The following is an 18,947-nucleotide window of genomic DNA, read 5'->3' on the forward strand; positions in this document are numbered from 1 at the left end:
TGACGCCAAAATTCATTCTTCAGGCTAGAGAAGCTGCTTCTAAATCGATTTTAACAAATGCCGAAAGTACATTTATACTGTAGGCCAAATAGGTATTGATTAACAATGACATCACATTGAGCTTTTGCAATTTAATAGCTGCATTGCCTGCACTTTAATTGTGTATATTTTTTTGCAAACGTTCCATTTCATAAAAATGCCACGTTCATCCACTTATATCAGTACAGTTGTAACAGCCTAAACATTACGACATTTCTATTCGATCAAACAATCCTCATAATTCTACACTCTCTCAGACCTCGATACAAAAAAATCCCCACTTGGTCTGTTTCTCACATGGACAGATTTTGGGTGGAATAAATCTTCTCGCTTTGCCTCTTCCAATCTGGTCAGATTAAAACGCAGGAAATTGTCATACCTCTGAATTGAGAGGACTCAAGAGATAGAGGGTTTTGTTTTTGTCATTCAACCAAGTGCTGCCCTGAAACAATATGGAAATTGCCATTTAAAATAAGAGTGAAGTATCACACAGTAGACCTAGCATGGAGACAAAATTGATAGAATATGCTGTGAGATATACAGTAATAGCCAGTGGCAATTTTAGCATGCAAATCTTGGTGGGGCAACAAAAACTAAATTCTGGCGAAGCAGCCACAAATGTCAGTAAGTGTCCATGATGGATTCTTTGAATGAAGAGATTGAGATAAAATTGTTTAGTTTGAGTGTTTGTTGCAGTTCGTTCCAGTTGCTAGCTGCAGCAAACTGAAAAGGGGAGTGACCCAAGGATGTGTGTGCTTTGGGGACCTTCATTAGAATGTGACTGACAGAACGGGTGTTGTATGTGGAGGATGAGGGCTGCAGTATATATCTCAGATAGGGGGAGAATGAGGCCTAAGAGGGTTTTCTAAATAAGCATCAACCAGTGGGTCTTGCGACAGGTATACAGAGATGACCAGTTTACAGAAGAGTATAGAGTGCAGTGATGTGTCCTATAAGGAGCATTGGTGGCAAATCTGATGGCCAAATGGTAAAGGACATCTAGCCGCTCGAGAGCACCCTTACCTGCCAGTCTATAAATGCCGTCTACGGAATCTAGCATGGGTAGGATGGTCATCTGAATCAGGGTTAGTTTGGCAGCTGAGGTATGTGGTATTGTGATAAATGTTTGTATTTCTGCAGGTCAGAGAGAGCGGGCGCTCCGCCATGCACAAATAGGGACAAGAGCGGTGACTTGTTTTGTTCTCAAGAAAAGGGCGCCACTGAAAGGAGTGATTACTGGGGTAGCGGTAAATGTAAAAGTGGCCAACTGAAGGGGAAGATTCCTAGTCTTTGTGATGCTCGCCGTTTGGTGCGATGCAGACAGGGTGGCGTGACTGTCGAAATGGAAGAGTCATTGTTTGTTCTTTTGAGTTTTGTTGAGTCCCTGCCCAACAAAGCGAGCTTTTGTGCCAAATCCATTACAGGTGTAACAAAACCAACACCTAGGAACCCCCCCTCCTACACACTGCTGCCACATGCCCATAAGCTTAACACCTGTTACATAATGGATTTGGCACAAAATATCGCTTTGTTGGGCAGGGACTCAACAAAACTCAAAAGAACAAACAATGACTCTTCCATTTCCAACACTCACGCCACCCTGTCTGCGTCGCACCAAACGGCGAGCAGAAGGGCATGACAACAGAATGTGTAGTATTGGGGAAAGAAGTGGTATCTGTTAATTGTAGGGGTGCCCATATGACTGGGCATCAGAAGTGTCCGGAGGCGAGAGACACAGGTTGAGGTTACCTGGGTTAAAGTAGTGCTGACGTTGTCGTATGCAGAGGCATTGGAGAAAGTAGAGGGGTCACGGTGGAGGGATCCTGAGAATGTGTGTGTCAGTAGTAAATCTGTGCCAGCACAGAGGGATAGGCCAACGAGTAATATATGGTTCAGTAAGATTGGCTTTTTAGCATTCATAGCGTTCAGTCACTAGGCAAGTCAGTTAATAACAAATTCTTATTTACAATGGACGGCCTACCCCGGACGACGCTGGTCAATTGTTCGCCGCCCTATGGGACTTCCAATCACGACCAGATGTGATGCAGCCTGGAATTGAACCAGGGACTGCAGTGACACCTCTTGCACTGAGATGCAGTGCTTTAGACCGCTGCCCCACTCGGGAGCCCAGTTATCAACTGTATCGCAGGGCTGGAATGTAAGTCGCAGAAAATAGAGGTTGTGGTGGCAGCTGCAGATAAGTATTCGGGTGTACGAGATTTGACTCCAGAAGAGTTACCGGGTGCGCCGAGTCTCGTCCTCCCAGGCCGTTGGTTGGACCAGGTTTAAATAGTGGAGGATGGTGGGTTTAACGAGTTTAGGATTAAGATGCAGGTTTTTATTTATATTTATATATATATATACACTGCTCAAAAAAATAAAGGGAACACTAAAATAACACATCCTAGATCTGAATGAATGAAATATTCTTATTAAATACTTTTTTCTTTACATAGTTGAATGTGTTGACAACAAAATCACACAAAAATTATCAATGGAAATCAAATTTATCAACTCATGGAGGTCTGGATTTGGAGTCACACTCAAAATTAAAGTGGAAAACCACACATCCAACATTGATGTAATGTCCTTAAAACAAGTCAAAATGAGGCTCAGTAGTGTGTGTGGCCTCCACGTGCCTGTATGACCTCCCTACAACGCCTGGGCATGCTCCTGATGAGGTGGCGGATGGTCTCCTGAGGGATCTCCTCCCAGACCTTGACTAAAGCATCCGCCAACTCCTGGACAGTCTGTGGTGCAACGTGGCGTTGGTGGATGGAGCGAGACATGATGTCCCAGATGTGCTCAATTGGATTCAGGTCTGGGGAACGGGCGGGCCAGTCCATAGCATCAATGCCTTCCTCTTGCAGGAACTGCTGACACACTCCAGCCACATGAGGTCTAGCATTGTCTTGCTTTGTCTTGCATTAATATCTGCTTCAGTAAGGTGGGCTTTTTAGCCTTCATAGCCATGGTTGTCAATTGTACTGCAGAAATGAATGGCCTCACACTAGTACAGTACGGGGCGGTGCATGCACCTAAAAGTTGGATGTGATCCGCCAACGAAATCCAGAAGAAATTACGCCACAGATGGAAACCACAAGCCTAGCTTTGCGATCTCCAAAGTTTGGGATTTTCCATAAATTGCGGCCGTGAATCCGCCATATAAATAGTTGAAGCTCCCGTAAAATGGATAGCTATTGAAAAGATAGCTGATATGCATTTCTCTACATTGTAAAAGACAGTGGGGCGACGGGGAGCGGCTTTGCAAAATGCTATCGCGCAATTATATCATTTATAAAATGGCAAGATATTTTTAGACTAGCACAAAAATAAGTGAATTTACAAATTATCAAATTATGATAATTCACCCCCCCCCCCCAAAAAATGGAGGTGCAAAAACACAAGTTTCCCCCCTATTTTAATTAGCTCCATGTCTCAGGTGGCCAAGTAGACACAAGGCTGTTTGGCTTATCTCTGTCACAAAGAGGAATAACTTTGCAGACCTTTTCTGTTAATAAACAATGCTATGCTGGCAGATGGTAACATTGAAATAAAACCCAGCCCCAAAATAATTGTATATCATAGGAAAAGACACATTCACATGGATTTTAACACAGAGGGCAGTTTGGATTTGTCACTTTAAGCGCAAATATAGAATAATTTGACTAAGTCAAGTTTTTGACTTAAATTTTTGACTTAAATCATTGTGCAACATCACACACCTCTTTGGGGGGGGGGGGTTTTGACTGGTATGAGCATTTAACCTAAGTACAGAACCAAATAGGTTCTCAACAAAAAGGACGTTTCTTTGCTCACATCAGGTAAAAATGAATGTACTCAGTCGGGTAATGGATACAAAATGTTTTTGAATGGTTTATTGAAGTAATTTGTTTCCCACAAGGATCAAAACACAATGTAAAGAAAAGAAAGAAAGAGTAGCATGGATCCACTACTGTTCACACTAGCCGTTCGTTCCCTCCAGGTGAACCTTACGCTCTCCTTAAAGGGACAGTCCACTTCAAAACCAAAGTTTGTCTGATGTTTTCAGTCCTCCAAAGTGGACTTTTGTTAAGAAGTCTTATTATTTAAATCTTGACATTGGACAAATTTTGAGGTTTGAAAACATCTGCCAAATGTTGGTGTACTATCCCTTTAACCAGCAGTGTCTGGACGCTTCGAACTGCAACACAATACACTAGCTTGACTAAGCTAACAACGCAATGTCACAAAGGCGGTGGCGGAGAATGAACATGGCACACAGGTTGCGGATGGATGTCCAAGGCTAAATAAATAAAGGGATAAAGAGAAAGTGCTTCAAAACGTCCCCATCAAACTCTTAGAATAAAATCTAGATAATTTAACAAGCAAAAAACAATTAAAGTATATGTAAAATGTAAAAAACAATTAAAGTATAAAGATGAATTATCATAAGTGGATTGTCTTAAGAGTATTCCTTTTTACATTCACGTATTATAATACCAATCTATAAGGAAAGGATATTGTTTTTCTAAAGCTGGACTGGTGAAAGGCATTGAAGCGATGGTACTTTCACAATATCCCTTTTTTTATTAAGGCATCAAAAGACGGGGCGAGACAAGGAAAGAAAAGTCGTAAAGCTTTCATCGCTTTATACACTACACGGCATCTGCCCCTCCCACTTGTCTATAATATAACGGGGGTTTGAATGTTAGCAAGATTTTATAAAGAGTATCCCTCCTCTCTAGAAATGCATGGTGGGGTCAAAATGACGAGCTCTGGGTGGCCCACACATACATATAGATGGGGGTAGAGACGGGGGGGCACGGGGTCTTCAGGCAGGCATGTAGGGGGGAGGGGGCTCTTTCTCTGGCATCTTCATTGCCATCTCGTAGGTAGGCAGAATGTACTGAGGAGAGAGAATTATTTTCATTCATCAATCAATTTAGAAATATACTGCACACAGTGAGAGGACCAAAGCCATGGACATAATCATATTTGAGACATTTGATATTGTGCTAGATATTTCATCCGTCTAAAACTCAAAAGGAGGGCAGACTGGGTATACAGTACATTCGGGAATTATTCAGATCCCTTGACTTTTGTTACATTACAGCCTTATTCTAAAATTGATTAAATACATTTTTCCCCCTCATCGATCTACACACAATACGCCATAATGACAAAGCAAAAACAGGTTTAGATATTTTTGCAAATGTATTAAAACACATACCTTATTTACATAAGTATTCAGACCCTTTGCTATGAGACTCGAAATTGAGCTCTGTTGCATCCTGTTTCCATTGATCATCCTTGAGCTGTATCTACAACTTGATTGGAGATCCTTGATACTTCAGAGCACTCAGGACCTCAGACTGGGGTGAAGGTTCACCTTCCAACAGGACAATGACCCTAAGCACACAGCCAAGACAACGCAGGAGTGGCTTCGGGACAAGTCTCTGAATGTACTTGAGTTGCCCAACCAGAGCCCGGACTTGAACCTGATCGAACATCTCTGGAGAGAGATGAAAATAGCTGTGCAGCAACGCTCCCCATCCAACCCCGACAGAGCTTGAGAGGATCTACAGAGAAGAATGGGAGAAACTCCCCAAATACAGGTGTGTCAAGCTTGTAGCGTCATACCCAAGAAAACACGAGGCTGTAATCGCTGCCAAAAGGTTCTTCAACAAAGTACCGAGTAAAGGGTCTGAATACTTATGTAAATGTCATTTACGTTTTTTTATTCTTAATAAATTTGCAAACATTTCTAAACTTGTTTTTGCTTTGTCATTATGGGGTAGTGCGTGTAGATTGAGGGGAAAAAACTATTAAGTCAATTTTAGAATAAGGCTGTAAGGTAACAAAATGTGGAAAAAGTAAAGTGGTCTGAATACTTTCCGAAAGCAATTGAAACCACCTTGCATCCTTGAACTGACTAAGGATGTGAAAGGTATGCCCTCTACTGGTTATGCCACAGTATGCTTCAGAGGTTTGATTACGTGTGCCATTGACAATTAGTTTGGGACCCGGAGAGGAGGCTTTTCAGACACAAACCTGTGGAGGGGCCATGAAGGTAGGGTAAACAGCGCTCTCCTGCACATTCCTGTTGTTGATGTACTTGTAGCAGTTCCACACACTGTTGATCAGGTAAGCCTGGGGGGGGACAGCCAAAATGTTAAGTCTTTTTACCTGAGCCAGTGATGCTCAATCCTTTGTCCTAGAGAGCTACAATGTGCAGGCTTGTGTTCTAGCCCAGCTCCAACACCACTGATTCATCTCCAGAAGCTCCATCATCCGTCTACTGAAGACCTGTCAGTCAAGGTCTATCATCCGTCTACTGAAGACCTGTCAGTCAAGGTCTATCATCCGTCTACTGAAGACCTGTCAGTCAAGGTCTATCATCCGTCTACTGAAGACCTGTCAGTCAAGGTCTATCATCCGTCTACTGAAGACCTGTCAGTCATGGTCTATCATCCGTCTACTGAAGACCTGTCAGTCAAGGTCTATCATCCGTCTACTGAAGACCTGTCAGTCAAGGTCTATCAACCGTCTACTGAAGACCTGTCAGTCAAGGTCTATCATCCGTCTACTGAAGTTCAGCCAATGGATGGTAAATCAGATCAAGATCTCAGTTAACACTAATAAGTGCAGTAAATCTAAATATTCTTGGGAATCTGGATGGGGGAAAATAAGTTTAGTATTCAAATCAATCCATTTTCAGAAACACACACCTTCGTGATGATGAGGAAGGCGAAGAACATGAGGACGAAGAGCAGCAGGCAGCTGGAGTCCATGGAGAGTAGGTTGTTCTTGTAGGGGAAGTCCGGCTGAGACGAGACACACATTCAGCACGTACAGAAACTAAACACCCCATAAAACCAGGGATTGTACTGAAATATGGGCCTACAGAGCATCTTTAGCTTCGGTTCCATTGAACATCCCAGTGCTTTTTCATTTCTCATTCAGATGTCAAATCCATCTGATATATTGGCAGCAGGTCTAATGTAAAGACAGTGGAGACGGTAGTGAGAACACATTGTTAAGCCTCCAGGGGGTATGACAGAGTAGGGCCAATGAGTTTGCCAGCTAAGTTACCTAAGCATTCTGCAATTACTTTGTTCATTCTGAATATAAAACTATATTGAACAAAAATATAAACGGCAACCATTTCAAAGATTTTACTGAGTTACAGTTCATATAAGGAAACCAGTCAATTGAAATCTAATCTAATCTATGGATTTCACATGACTGGGAAAGGGCTTACCCATGGGTGGCCTGGGAGGGCATAGGCCCACCCACTGGGGTGCCCACAAAAGGGCTTTATTACAGGCAGAAATACTTATCAGCACCTCCCAGATGATCCCGCAGGTGAAGAAGCTAGATGTGGAGGTCCTGGGCTGGCATGTTACACGTGTTCTGCGTTTAAGGCCGGTTGGACGTACTGCCAAATTCTCTAAAACAACGTTGGAGGCAGCTTATGGTAGAGAAACTAGCCAACAGGCCTGGGGGGGGTGGTGGACTAGCCGAAAGGCCTGGGGGGTGGCGGACTAGTCGACAGGCCTGGGGGGGGGGGGGGGGGGGGGGGGGGGGTTGTGGACAAGCCGACAGGCCTGGAGTGGGTGGTGGACTAGCCGACAGGCCTGGGGGGGGTGGTGGACTAGCCGACAGGCCTGGGGGGGGTGGTGGACTAGCCGACAGGCCTGGGGTGGGTGGTGGACTAGCCGACAGGCCTGGGGTGGGTGGTGGACTAGCCGACAGGCCTGGGGGCGGTGGTGGACTAGCCGACAGGCCTGGGGGCGGTGGTGGACTAGCCGACAGGCCTGGGGGCGGTGGTGGACTGGACTGACTCACCAGCTCTGTCATGTAGTCCTTGATCCGGGGTAGGTAGGTGAGGGAGCTGATGGCCACCAGACAACTCAGAGCAAAGTCAAAGAGCTGGTAGCAGAAGAACGGGATGAGCCAGCCGTCACGATGCTACATGGGGAGGAAGAGTAAACACACGTCATTGACCATACATGTAAAAGGATGGCCATTTCACAAGAGTTTGTCAGGTTGTTTGTCAAGCAGGAAGCATATCTAGCCCTAGCAAAAACCTGATCTAAATTTTGGGTTCTAAGCAATGTTGAGGATGTCACAAAATTCACAGGCATTGAATCAATCTATGTACATCTGTTCTTATGTCATCTGGACTGGGTATTTTGCCAGGGAGGCTACAGCAGCAATGGAACTACTCTGACAAACACTGAATACAGGACATCTACAAGGGTATCCTAAGAGCCTGTATTCACAGCTAAGGCATAACGTTCGTTGCTCACACAAAGATCAACCAAAACCTAGACAATGCGTCGTGCTTTAGCGGTGCGTCGCCATTTAAAGTAGCAGCTCTATTCAGGTCCACGTCACATATCCATCAAACCTGTCAGTGTGGATGCCCATCAGGTAGGCCTGGTGAGGTAAAGATGATAACATTAGAACAACGTTGTGTAGCAAACTTTCCGCTCACCCTGGTGGGGCTAGTTGAATGCACAAGCAAGGAGTTTGCATGTAGTGAATCTGTTATTGGTCAATCTGAATTGCTTAAAAAGCATAAAGACATTAAAAAAACATATTGTACTTTCAGACACCAGGAAGGGACAAAGCACTGCCATCAGAGTTGCATTCATTGGGGCACATAGATGTTTTAAAACATTTTGAAACACAAAACTCAAAATGAGTGTTTATTATTGGACAACTCCAGGTAGTTCTTCCCCGTTTCAGTCTGCTTTCTTCCATAATGAACATGACCACGGTTGAAGTTCAGGGAGAACTATCTTTTCAACTTCCTATTTCTCCCACTCCTCCAGGGGTAATTGTCGTCCCCGCTGTCACAACTTACATTTGTATGCTGGGCTTAGAATATATAAGAGAACATTTGATTGACACACATACAAAATAGATGGATAGAAACTTACAGTAATGGCTCCATAGACCATCATGGCGCTGATAGTGAGCATCAACAGAGAGATTGCGAATCCCACACAGGCATTCTCTATAAGCACAGAGAGAGAGAGAGTCAGAGAGACTAACAGAGTTCCTTCATTAGGTTCAAATACTTGTGTATTCAACTACAAACTCAACTTGTAGTAAGTCTTGAAATTAACGTCAGTCAAAGGCGTTGGGAGAATAATTTCCTAAATCTAAAAAATATTAACCCAAATGTTGAATTATCTATAACTAACAATTGAATATAGTGGTATTGTGCACCTATCCTTGTGAGCCATCATGGCTGCCTGGTCTGGGCCCGTTGCATCCCACGATGGGGCCCCACAGAGTGCATTCATGCAACTGTCAGTGAGAGCGTTACTACAGAGGCCCAATTGATTTGTGTGTAACTGAAGCATCTCCAGGGATGCATTGCCTACTAACTCGCTCTCTTTTAGCGTTAGCGTACTCTGGGGAGCCCTTAGCTTCTCCCACTCAGGCACTCAGTAGCATCAGTGAAGACAACGCACAACAACACAGGCTACGCTAGGCTAATTAATAGGCCTGCCATCTGCTGCACTCTGGTGCGTCGGTCAAGTGCTTCTGACAGCTCACAGCCTCGTGCTGGGCACTAAGTGAGTGAGGTGAGGCGATGCATGTGTGGTTCACTCCAAACTATCAGTCAGTCGTTCTAAAGCTGTGCAGGAAGCCGTTTCTCTTCGGAGTGTAACATATCCGATTGTCGTAACGGTAACTGATGCAATCTGCAAGCCATTCCTTCCTAGTAGGGCATTTATGAGTGTGACTGTGTGAGTGAATGAGAAGAGGCGTGTGTGAGTGAATGAGAAGAGGCGTGTGTGAGTGAATGAGAAGAGGCGTGTGTAGTCCATGCGGAGCTCCCAAATTCAGTTCTGAAACTGTGCATTGTGTGTGTGTGTGTGTGTGTATCAGAAGGGTTGTCACTGATGCAATCTGTAGCCCAATCCATTACAGTAGATCGTTTAGCATTACGTCCCGTGTCTGTCTGAGGCCAGGCTATACATTCATCAGCCTCTGGCAGGCATTCTGAACCAGGGCATCTGCCAACACCAACTGGATAACTGTGTATCTTTCTATGCGTGTGTGAAATATCTGATATTACAGTGAAAGATGTCAGTGGAAAAGAACAGATGGAAATGGTAGTCAAATACAGAACTTTTTCAATTTTTTTGAGGTAATCGTAGGAGAGTATTCGGATGGGAACAACATCTCTTATTTGGGGCTTCTCCATTTGTTTTCAGCTCTGTTAGAATACTTCAGAAAGGTATCCTGCCTTCCTACGTACCTGGAGGTAATCACAGATCTGAAGTGGTTGGATTGCCGACAGTAATAGGGCGCTAACGTTGTTTAATACCGATCCAATCACTTATAGATCTGTGCTTACCACAAGGACACAAGAAAGGAAAGATGCATTTTCAAGTACTCTGACAGGGGCCCTCTTCTAACAGGGGCCCTCTTCTAACAGGGGCCCTCTTCTAACAGGGGCCCTCTTCTAACAGGGGCCCTCTTCTAACAGGGGCCCTCTTCTAACAGGGGCCCTCTTCTAACAGGGGCCCTCTTCTAACAGGGGCCCTCTTCTAACAGGGGCCCTCTTCTAACAGGGGCCCTCTTCTAACAGGGGCCCTCTTCTAACAGGGGCCCTCTTCTAACACACCTTGTACTTTGATATCAGATATCAGACTGCAGGTCACGGCGGTTCAGTCCCTCATGTTTTGTCTGTAAACAATATCCTTTATTTAGACCGTAGGTGGGAGTCCTAGAAAAGGATAGACAGCATTGAAAGTGTCCTACCGGGGATTCATACCTCTAACGCGGGGCGATGTCATACCATTGCTTGTCCGAAGTCGGCTGTGTAGGCTCCAAACTGGCTCGCAACCTTCTTAAAACACGTCAACCAAGTGGGAAGATGCTGTCTAGAAAAGGCACCCATGAAGCCACAGCAGTGCCAGGCTTTGGATTTACATAACACGTGCACCCCCTCCCTCCCCGCCTCCCTTTCTTTTGGCACAGCCCTGCTGTGTGTGCGTGTGTTGTGGGGGTGGTTCAGTCGCTGCCCACAAGAGCCAAGCCCTTTCAGCTCTTACTGAGTCACTTTCTGGGAAATGAGGAGTCCTTGTGCAACCAAGCCAAATAAACAACAGAATCGCACCGAATAAACTAAACACAACAGCCAGCCACAGAGAGCACAGCTCAGCGCTGCCCAGCTCCAGGTTATGTATTAAAATCCTGCTTTTACAGGCTTTGGGCCTGTGAGAAAATAAGAGTTGTAGCTAAATCAGTCTGTATAGGGCTGAAAGGTTAAAGAAGCAGGCATTTGGCGAAAGTTATCAATGCTGGGCCTCCCGGGTGGCGCAGTGGTCTAGAGCACTGCATCGCAGTGCTAACTGCGCCACCAGAGTCTCTGGGTTCGCGCCCAGGCTCTGTCGCAGCCGGCCGCGACCGGGAGGTCCGTGGGGCGACGCACAATTGGCATAGCGTCGTCCGGGGTAGGGAGGGTTTGGCCGGTAGGGATATCCTTGTCTCATCGCGCTCCAGCGACTACTGTGGCGGGCCGGGCGCAGTGCGCGCCAACCAAGGGGGCCAGGTACACGGTGTTTCCTCCGACACATTGGTGCGGCTGGCTTCCGGGTTGGAGGCGCGCTGTGTTAAGAAGCAGTACGGCTGGTTGGGTTGTGCTTCGGAGGACGCATGGCTTTCGACCTTCGTCTCTCCCGAGCCCGTACGGGAGTTGTAGCGATGAGACAAGGTAGTAATTACTAGCGATTGGATACCACGAAAATTGGGGAGAAAATGGGATAAAAATTTAAATAATAATAAAAAATAAAAAAAAGTTATCAATGCTGGATGAGAAGGGGATTGGTGTGTGTGTGTGAAAGAGCTATGAGGTACCAGTCCAGACAAAGTACTGCAGCTTTGCTCACAAATACCAAAATCGGGAGACTATGCTAAATCATGCCAGCTACTGCCTTTTGGGAAGATAAACACAGATTATCGTGGATGCTGTCACTACTGGCCTACGTAGACAACTCAAGTTGAACCAAACATGAAGATAGAACGAACTAACCCTTCAAAACATTCCCCTCCACCTGGAGGGTGTGGCTAAAGTAGTGCTCGATAACCTCATACTGCAGGTCCACAGTGGGCACGTTCTCTGGGTGGGTCACGGCCACAGTCAGCAGAATGCCCATCAACAGGTTCACCACCTGGAGAGACAGAAAGGCATTGTTATGTCCTTCAACACATAGCCTGGTCCTAGATCGGTTTGTGCTGGTTTGCCAATTCCTATAATGTGGCGTGAGTGACAATGACCATAGGAGTTGCCAAGACATTACAAACAGATCTGAAACCAGGCTAGGATACAGTCTGTTGTAGATTAGAACTTTGATATTTTGTGACATACTAGGTTTCTGTTTCCACAGATAAGCAACAAATTACACTTCATTTTATTTGAACAAACCAAGGCGCTCTCATTAGGATTAGCCTAAATAATAGTTATTATTACCAGGTGGTTTGTATGGTTGCTAGGAGTCCTTTCCCCTAATCTGTTTAATGGACTTTCCCTGTCAAAGTGTATGTTATATTTAAAATATTACATCCCTCTCACACATTGCATAATATATTCAATGATTAGACTTGTGATATAGGCCTCTGTCATCAATGTATCCAGAGGTTTTGCCAACAACCGTTGTGAACGACGACAGATGGATCAAATGTGTCTTTTTACACTTGTCAACTGTTGGATGTTAAATCATGCACCGTTACCGATCTTCACTGTGCAAAAAAACAACAAAAACACTCCAAGAAATGTTATACACTTGTGGTTACGGTCCCTCCGTAATTCTCACTTCTTATAATACATATATCAAGTATTAAAATTTTAAAAAACACGAGACGGAGAAAGTGAACATTTATTGAAGACAATCCCACAGGTGAAGAAGGCGGATGTGGAGGTCCTGGGCTGGAGTGGTTAAGTGTGGCCTGTGGTTGGTCTGCGACAGTCAATTCTCTGGGAACAGCTCTGGTGAACATTCCTGCAGTCAGAATTCCAATTACACACTCCCTCAAAACTAGAGACATCTGTGGCATTGTGTTTTGTGACAAAACTGCACATTTTAAAAAGTGGCCTTTTATTGTTCCCAGAACCTGTGTAATGATCATGTTGTTTAATCAGCTTCTTAATATGCCACACCTGTCAGGTGGATGGATTAGCTTGGCAAAGGAGAAATAGTCAATGTGTTGTAGAGTGGTGGCCTGTTGCCAGAGAATTGAATGTTCATTTCTCTACCATAAGCCGCATCCAACGTCATTTTAGAGAATTTGGCAGTACGTCCAACTGGCCTCACAACTGCAGACCATGTGTAACCACGCCAGCCCAGGATCTCCACATCCGCCTTCTTCACCTGCGGGATCGTCAGACAGCCACCTAATGAAACTGGTTTTGCACATCCAAAGAATTTCTGTACAAACAGTCTCAGGAAAGTGCATCTGCGTGCTCATCATCCTCACCAGTCTTGACCGGACTGCAGTTTGGCGTTTTAACCTTCTTCAGTGGGAAAATGCTCACCGTTGATGACCACTGGTATGCTGGAGAAGTGTGCTCTTCACAGATGTATCCCTGTTTCAACTGTACCGGGTAGATGGCAGACAGTGTGTATGGCATCGTGTGGGTGAGCGGTTTGCTGATGTCGACGTTGTGTACAGAGTGCCCCATGGTGGCAGTAGGAATATCGTCAATGTTCCTAGCCTATTCCCTGGGACTGCCAGGCAGAAGAAACATCAAACACGAGATTGTATTTCACTCAACTTTCTAGAGTTTTCCCCATTAGTTAACACTATCAACATTTCCCTTTACTGTGGGAATTGTGATCAAATCAACACAATAGCCACTTCCAATGCTACATACTGAAACAAAACAAACTCTTCAAAACTTAGTATGCAAAACTAACAATGCAAGAGATTTTGTTGTAGGCAGAACGCATCGGAGTAGGATTCTATTGCATTGACTGGCACGACTCAGGCCCGTACTCTACACAAATCAGTGCGCCCTAAATAAGAGCTGCAGTCGGGCCTGCAGTCGGGCCACTACATATGCAAAAAGGCACTTTGCCATATATGGATCTGTGCCAGTCATTTTGAACTGGACTGTGTTTACAGCATGAGCAGTTGTCAGTAGATGTGCTTGTTTTGAGAGCAAAGTGACAGCTACATGTAGTGATGTGTGCACATTTGTACATATCCTTTGCTACTTAGTGAGTCATTACATAATTTGTAGTCAGCAATGTGGGAGTGTTTGCCTCCTACAAGAGCACAAGGTGTGCATTTCCAGACATCTTTGAAGCGAGTCAGAGCTTTTTTTGTCATAAAAAGGGACAGTGTTGTATTTTGAGGCAGTCTTGAATAAGCTAAGTAGCCAATAGGCGAAGGGTAGCATACATTTTGATGGTAGGCCACAATGGTAGGCCTACATTATGATCAAATAGCCACAGTAGCCTATTTGATCACTGTTAAAACTAACTTAAAGTGGATACAACCTCAGTGTTCACAGTAAACGCACGCCGGAAGTTGCACAGCATTTTAAATGTTCAAGTTTGCGCTCGGCAGACCTGAATCTTGCTCAGTGATGAAAAACATTTGAGGGAACATTGGTTATGCTATGGGCAGGCATAAGCTACGGTCAGAGAACACAATTGCATTGTATCGACGGCAATTATGAATGCAGAGATACCGTGACGAGATCATGAGGCCCATTGTCGTGCCATTCTTCCACCGTCATCACCTCAAGTGTCAGCATGATAATGCACGTCCCCATGTCACAAGGATCTGTACACAATTCCTGGAAGCTGAAAATGTCCCAGTTCTTCTATGGCCTGCATACTCAGCAGACAAGTCACCCATTGAGCATGTTTGGGATGCTATGGATTGACGTGTACAACAGCGCGTTCCAGTAAATATCCAGAAACTTTGCACAGCCATTGAAGAGGAGTTGGACAACATTCCACAGGCCACAATAAATAGCCTGATCAACTCTATGCAAAGGAGATGTGTCCCACTGCATGAAGTAAATGTTCACACCATACCCTGACTGGTTCTCTGATCCATACTCCTACTTAAAAAAAAAAAAAAAAAGGCGTTTCAAAAACAAATCTGTGACCAACAGATGCATATCTGTAATCCCAGTCATGAGAAATTGATAGATTAGGGTCTAATCAATGTATTTCAATTGACTGATGTCCTTATATGAACTGTAAATTGTTGCATGTTGCGATTATATTTTTGTTCAGTGTATACAGCTAACTAGGTACTGTTAGCTAGCTAACTAGGTACTGATAGCTAGCTACCGCTAGCACTAGCTACAGCACCAGCACCAGATGTGCATGGGCGGGAGCTGAAAGGAGAAGGGTGTAATTGCAGCCCGAAATTCAAGGTGTTCCTGCATATGCAGGAATGCCTACATCAGAGCTGCCAACTCTCACACATTGGCTGTGAGACACGCACATTTGACCCTCTTCAGGCCACACCTCATATTTCATACATTGAAAACTCCTGCATTTATTTTCCTAATTTATACATTAGCGCGTTAACTGTCCTCCAAATCTTTTGGAAATCAAAGCATCTGCGCCTACAATTTAACATCATGAGCGGAACCACTATCATTGTCCTGTCTTGCCACAGCACTGTGAACCACAGCACATTGAAGCAAATGATTGGTCTAGTTATGTGAAGGATCAAGGGGATTGGATGCATGTTTTAAAGAAACTCCCCTCAAGATTAGACTGGAGCTGAGTTTATAAAACTGTAAAAAGAACAGCATGGTAGCTGTGTTTTAGGTAAAATGTCAACAGAATTAAGTTCTTGTTACTCCCGTCCATAAATCTATTGCAGAATGCAGCCTTTTGACAGCATGTACTAAAGTCGATTTAACCCACACTTGCATTAGATCCCTCGTTTGTTTATTGGCATTTAGGCTGGGATAACAAAAAGGGAGCAGACAGACCTACAGTATGTTTTAGCAGGGAAGTTTGGTAGGGTGACCTGATTTGGAACTATGACAATAATTGTGTCAGATTGTGAACCCAAAAGTGCAAAAGTGTACGTTTGATTCTAAAGGGGACGGAAAATAATTTGGTTAGGGTGTAGTGGTAGATTTGTCATATTTTTATTATCCATTTATTTAGTCTGATCAGTGGAACAATTCTAATTCTTTACAATGGGCTAAAATATAGGGTAATTACTGTGCTTGTCAGCAAGAACACTACTGTTATTCCCCAAACTTGTATTATTCCATTTTGCCAGTGGAATTACCTATTTGAAATATGATATACCTGTTGTGTCTTTCAAAACGAATGATGTATTATTGTATTATTGCAGCCCTTCATGGACAGTTTTGAACAAGTCATACAAATCAGCAAACGGATGTTAAATGCTCCAGGAATCAAATATAATTGTAAACAGTTTAGTATTGTGCACATGCTAGGCAGAGATGGTAGGGGGACTCACCTCATAAATACATATGTAGAGTAAGATGATGTCAAGGATATTCAACTAATAGGCATAAACCACCTAAATATTGATATTCATTCAAATGTTCTTGAAGGTTGGGTGATTGAGAAATTAATTGTTATAACAAGAACATTTTCAAACACCCAGCACCTGGAAAACATAGATCAGGGGTAGCCAACCCTCCTGGAGAGCAAGCAGGGTTTTCTTCCAGATCTATTTTAAAGAGATAGCTAGTTCACCCAAATTACAAAATGTTTGTGTCCTTACCTTGAAAGCAGTCTATGATTTGGTTACCCCTTGCCATCAACCTTTACAGGATTGGTGGGTCCCCCACGGGACGGTTGAGCTAACGTAGGCTAATGCGATTAGCATGAGGTTGTAAGTAACAAGAACATTTCCCAGAACATAAACCTATCTTATATTGTCAGAAAGCTTAAATTCTTGTTAATCTAACTGCACTGTCCAATTTACATTGCTATTGTTTGAGGAGTGCACAGTTATGAACTTGAAAAGTTATTAATAAACCAATTAGGCACATTTGGGCAGTCTTGATACAACATTTTTAACAGAAATACAATGGTTCATTGGATCAGTATAAAACTTTGCACATACACAGCTGTCATCTAGTGGCCAAAAATGTTTTTTCTTTGTATTATCTTTTACCAGATCTAATGTGTTATATTCTCCTACATTCATTTCACATTTCCACAAACTTCAAAGTGTTTCTTTTCAAATGGTATCAAGAATATGCATATCCTTGCTTCAGGTCCTGAGCTACAGGCAGTTAGATTTGGGTATGTCATTCTAGGCGAAAATGTAAAAAAAGGGTCCGATCCTTAATCCTTAAGAGGTTTAAAAAAAGAAGAAAGAAGTAAACTCCCGTGCAGAGCACTACACACAACTTTCTACCTGAGAACAGGGATCAATCCCGGCTTCCAATCTTCCCACATTTTCTAACATTCTACCGTCTCCCTAGCTCATTTTATTACAGTCTGAATGATTCTCAAACCACGTAAACAAAATGTTAGAAAAAATATTAGCATACTTTAAATTTCATCCCCTCAAAGAGGTCGAATGTTGAGTGTTCATTTAATGTTCAAAGCATCCTGAATACACCAGACCTGTGTTTTTTATTTTGTATTTTTTCCACCCTGGTCATAGGCCTAAACCAATACGCAGAATTGCAGTAAATTAGCTTTAAAACAGTAACATATTCACAGTGCCCCTTCTAGGGACTGTGTCAGGGGGCAATGAAATCCATTTAGCAAATCTCACTCCAGTTTTCTTCAAAAGTTGGCAGTCCTGCCCGAATTGCGTGCCGCAATCACACTATTGGCTGAAAGTCCCTAACGGGTAACGTTGACACGTAGCTAATTAACTTATTTAACTAACGTTAGTTAACTATCCGATTACATTTGCTAGTTAGTTAGGTAATATAGGAACATTTACATAATCTAGCTAGCAATATGTTCCAGAGTAGGGCACGCATTCAGATATCAAAGTGACTTTCTCGACAAATACTAGCTTCGGTTTAACTTACTGGTAACAAGCTAGCTAGTTAGTTATTACAACGGCCTACTATCAGTAGTGGCAACGAGGGGGTACTGCAACATGACTGCAACGAAGCTAACGTTAGCACAATCTAAAGGCAAGGCGACCATTTGTATTGTACGCACCATGTACCAGGTGCCGAGAATGATGGTTCCCGTCCTGACATGGCAACACCCACAGCATCTCGTTGTGTAGAGCCTGTGTCGATTCGGTTTAAAATGGTGCATGTCTTCCTCTAAAGTAGGGATAAACATCGCTGAAGCTGCGCGGTGAAGAAAGCCTGCACCATCAACAACCGACAGAGATATGAAGCGCCCACTTTTATGACTGGCGTGGTAAAAGAAAACACAAACTATACCCTGTTTTGATTGACAGACAATTTGGCCATTAGTAGAGCTAAGATGGTGAACGTCAACAAATCAGCTGCCACAGCTCACACTGACAAATACTCAGAACTGTCCCCTGTGGCCCAGGGGTTGAGGGTGATGATGGGGAGGGAATACAACACCATCATCAGTTTCCATTCTCTCACATCAGTTTCCCATCTCTAAAAGACGATATGCTCTCCAAAAAAGAAAACAAACTGCTCTTTGTTATTCAGAACATTTTATTGTTCTACCCTTACACACTAAACATCTCTCACCTCTGCTTTTTGGGGATTCAACGAGTTACAATATGCAGAGAATCTATAAACATGAATAGAATCCATAACTAAAGTGGATGCATACGGTATTCAGGTCAATGACAGGGCAACGCAGAAGTCTTTTGGTGTGTTTGGCTATTGTTGCTGTTGTTTTTGTTTCCATTTACCTCAGTTAAAGATGCAATGATGGAATGATGGATAAATGGTAAAACAACAATGAACTACAGTGCCTTCA

At 43.7% G+C, this 18,947-nt stretch overlaps 1 protein-coding gene across 1 annotated transcript; it reads right to left on the reverse strand.

Annotated features, from left to right (window-relative positions):
* Positions 1-3,902: 3,902 nt before the first annotated feature.
* Positions 3,903-18,420, reverse strand: LOC129817689 (lysosomal-associated transmembrane protein 4A-like). Its single transcript, XM_055873179.1, has 7 exons — positions 18,195-18,420; positions 12,083-12,221; positions 8,970-9,046; positions 7,870-7,992; positions 6,750-6,845; positions 6,073-6,171; positions 3,903-4,927 (listed from the first exon to the last, which is right to left on the reverse strand). The coding sequence occupies exons 1-7, from the start codon at positions 18,321-18,323 to the stop codon at positions 4,853-4,855; spliced, it is 738 nt and encodes a 245-aa protein (XP_055729154.1). The 5' UTR covers positions 18,324-18,420; the 3' UTR covers positions 3,903-4,852.
* Positions 18,421-18,947: the final 527 nt, after the last annotated feature.

This window comes from Salvelinus fontinalis, chromosome 20 (assembly GCF_029448725.1).
Source record: "Salvelinus fontinalis isolate EN_2023a chromosome 20, ASM2944872v1, whole genome shotgun sequence".
NCBI classification, from domain to species: domain Eukaryota; kingdom Metazoa; phylum Chordata; class Actinopteri; order Salmoniformes; family Salmonidae; genus Salvelinus; species Salvelinus fontinalis.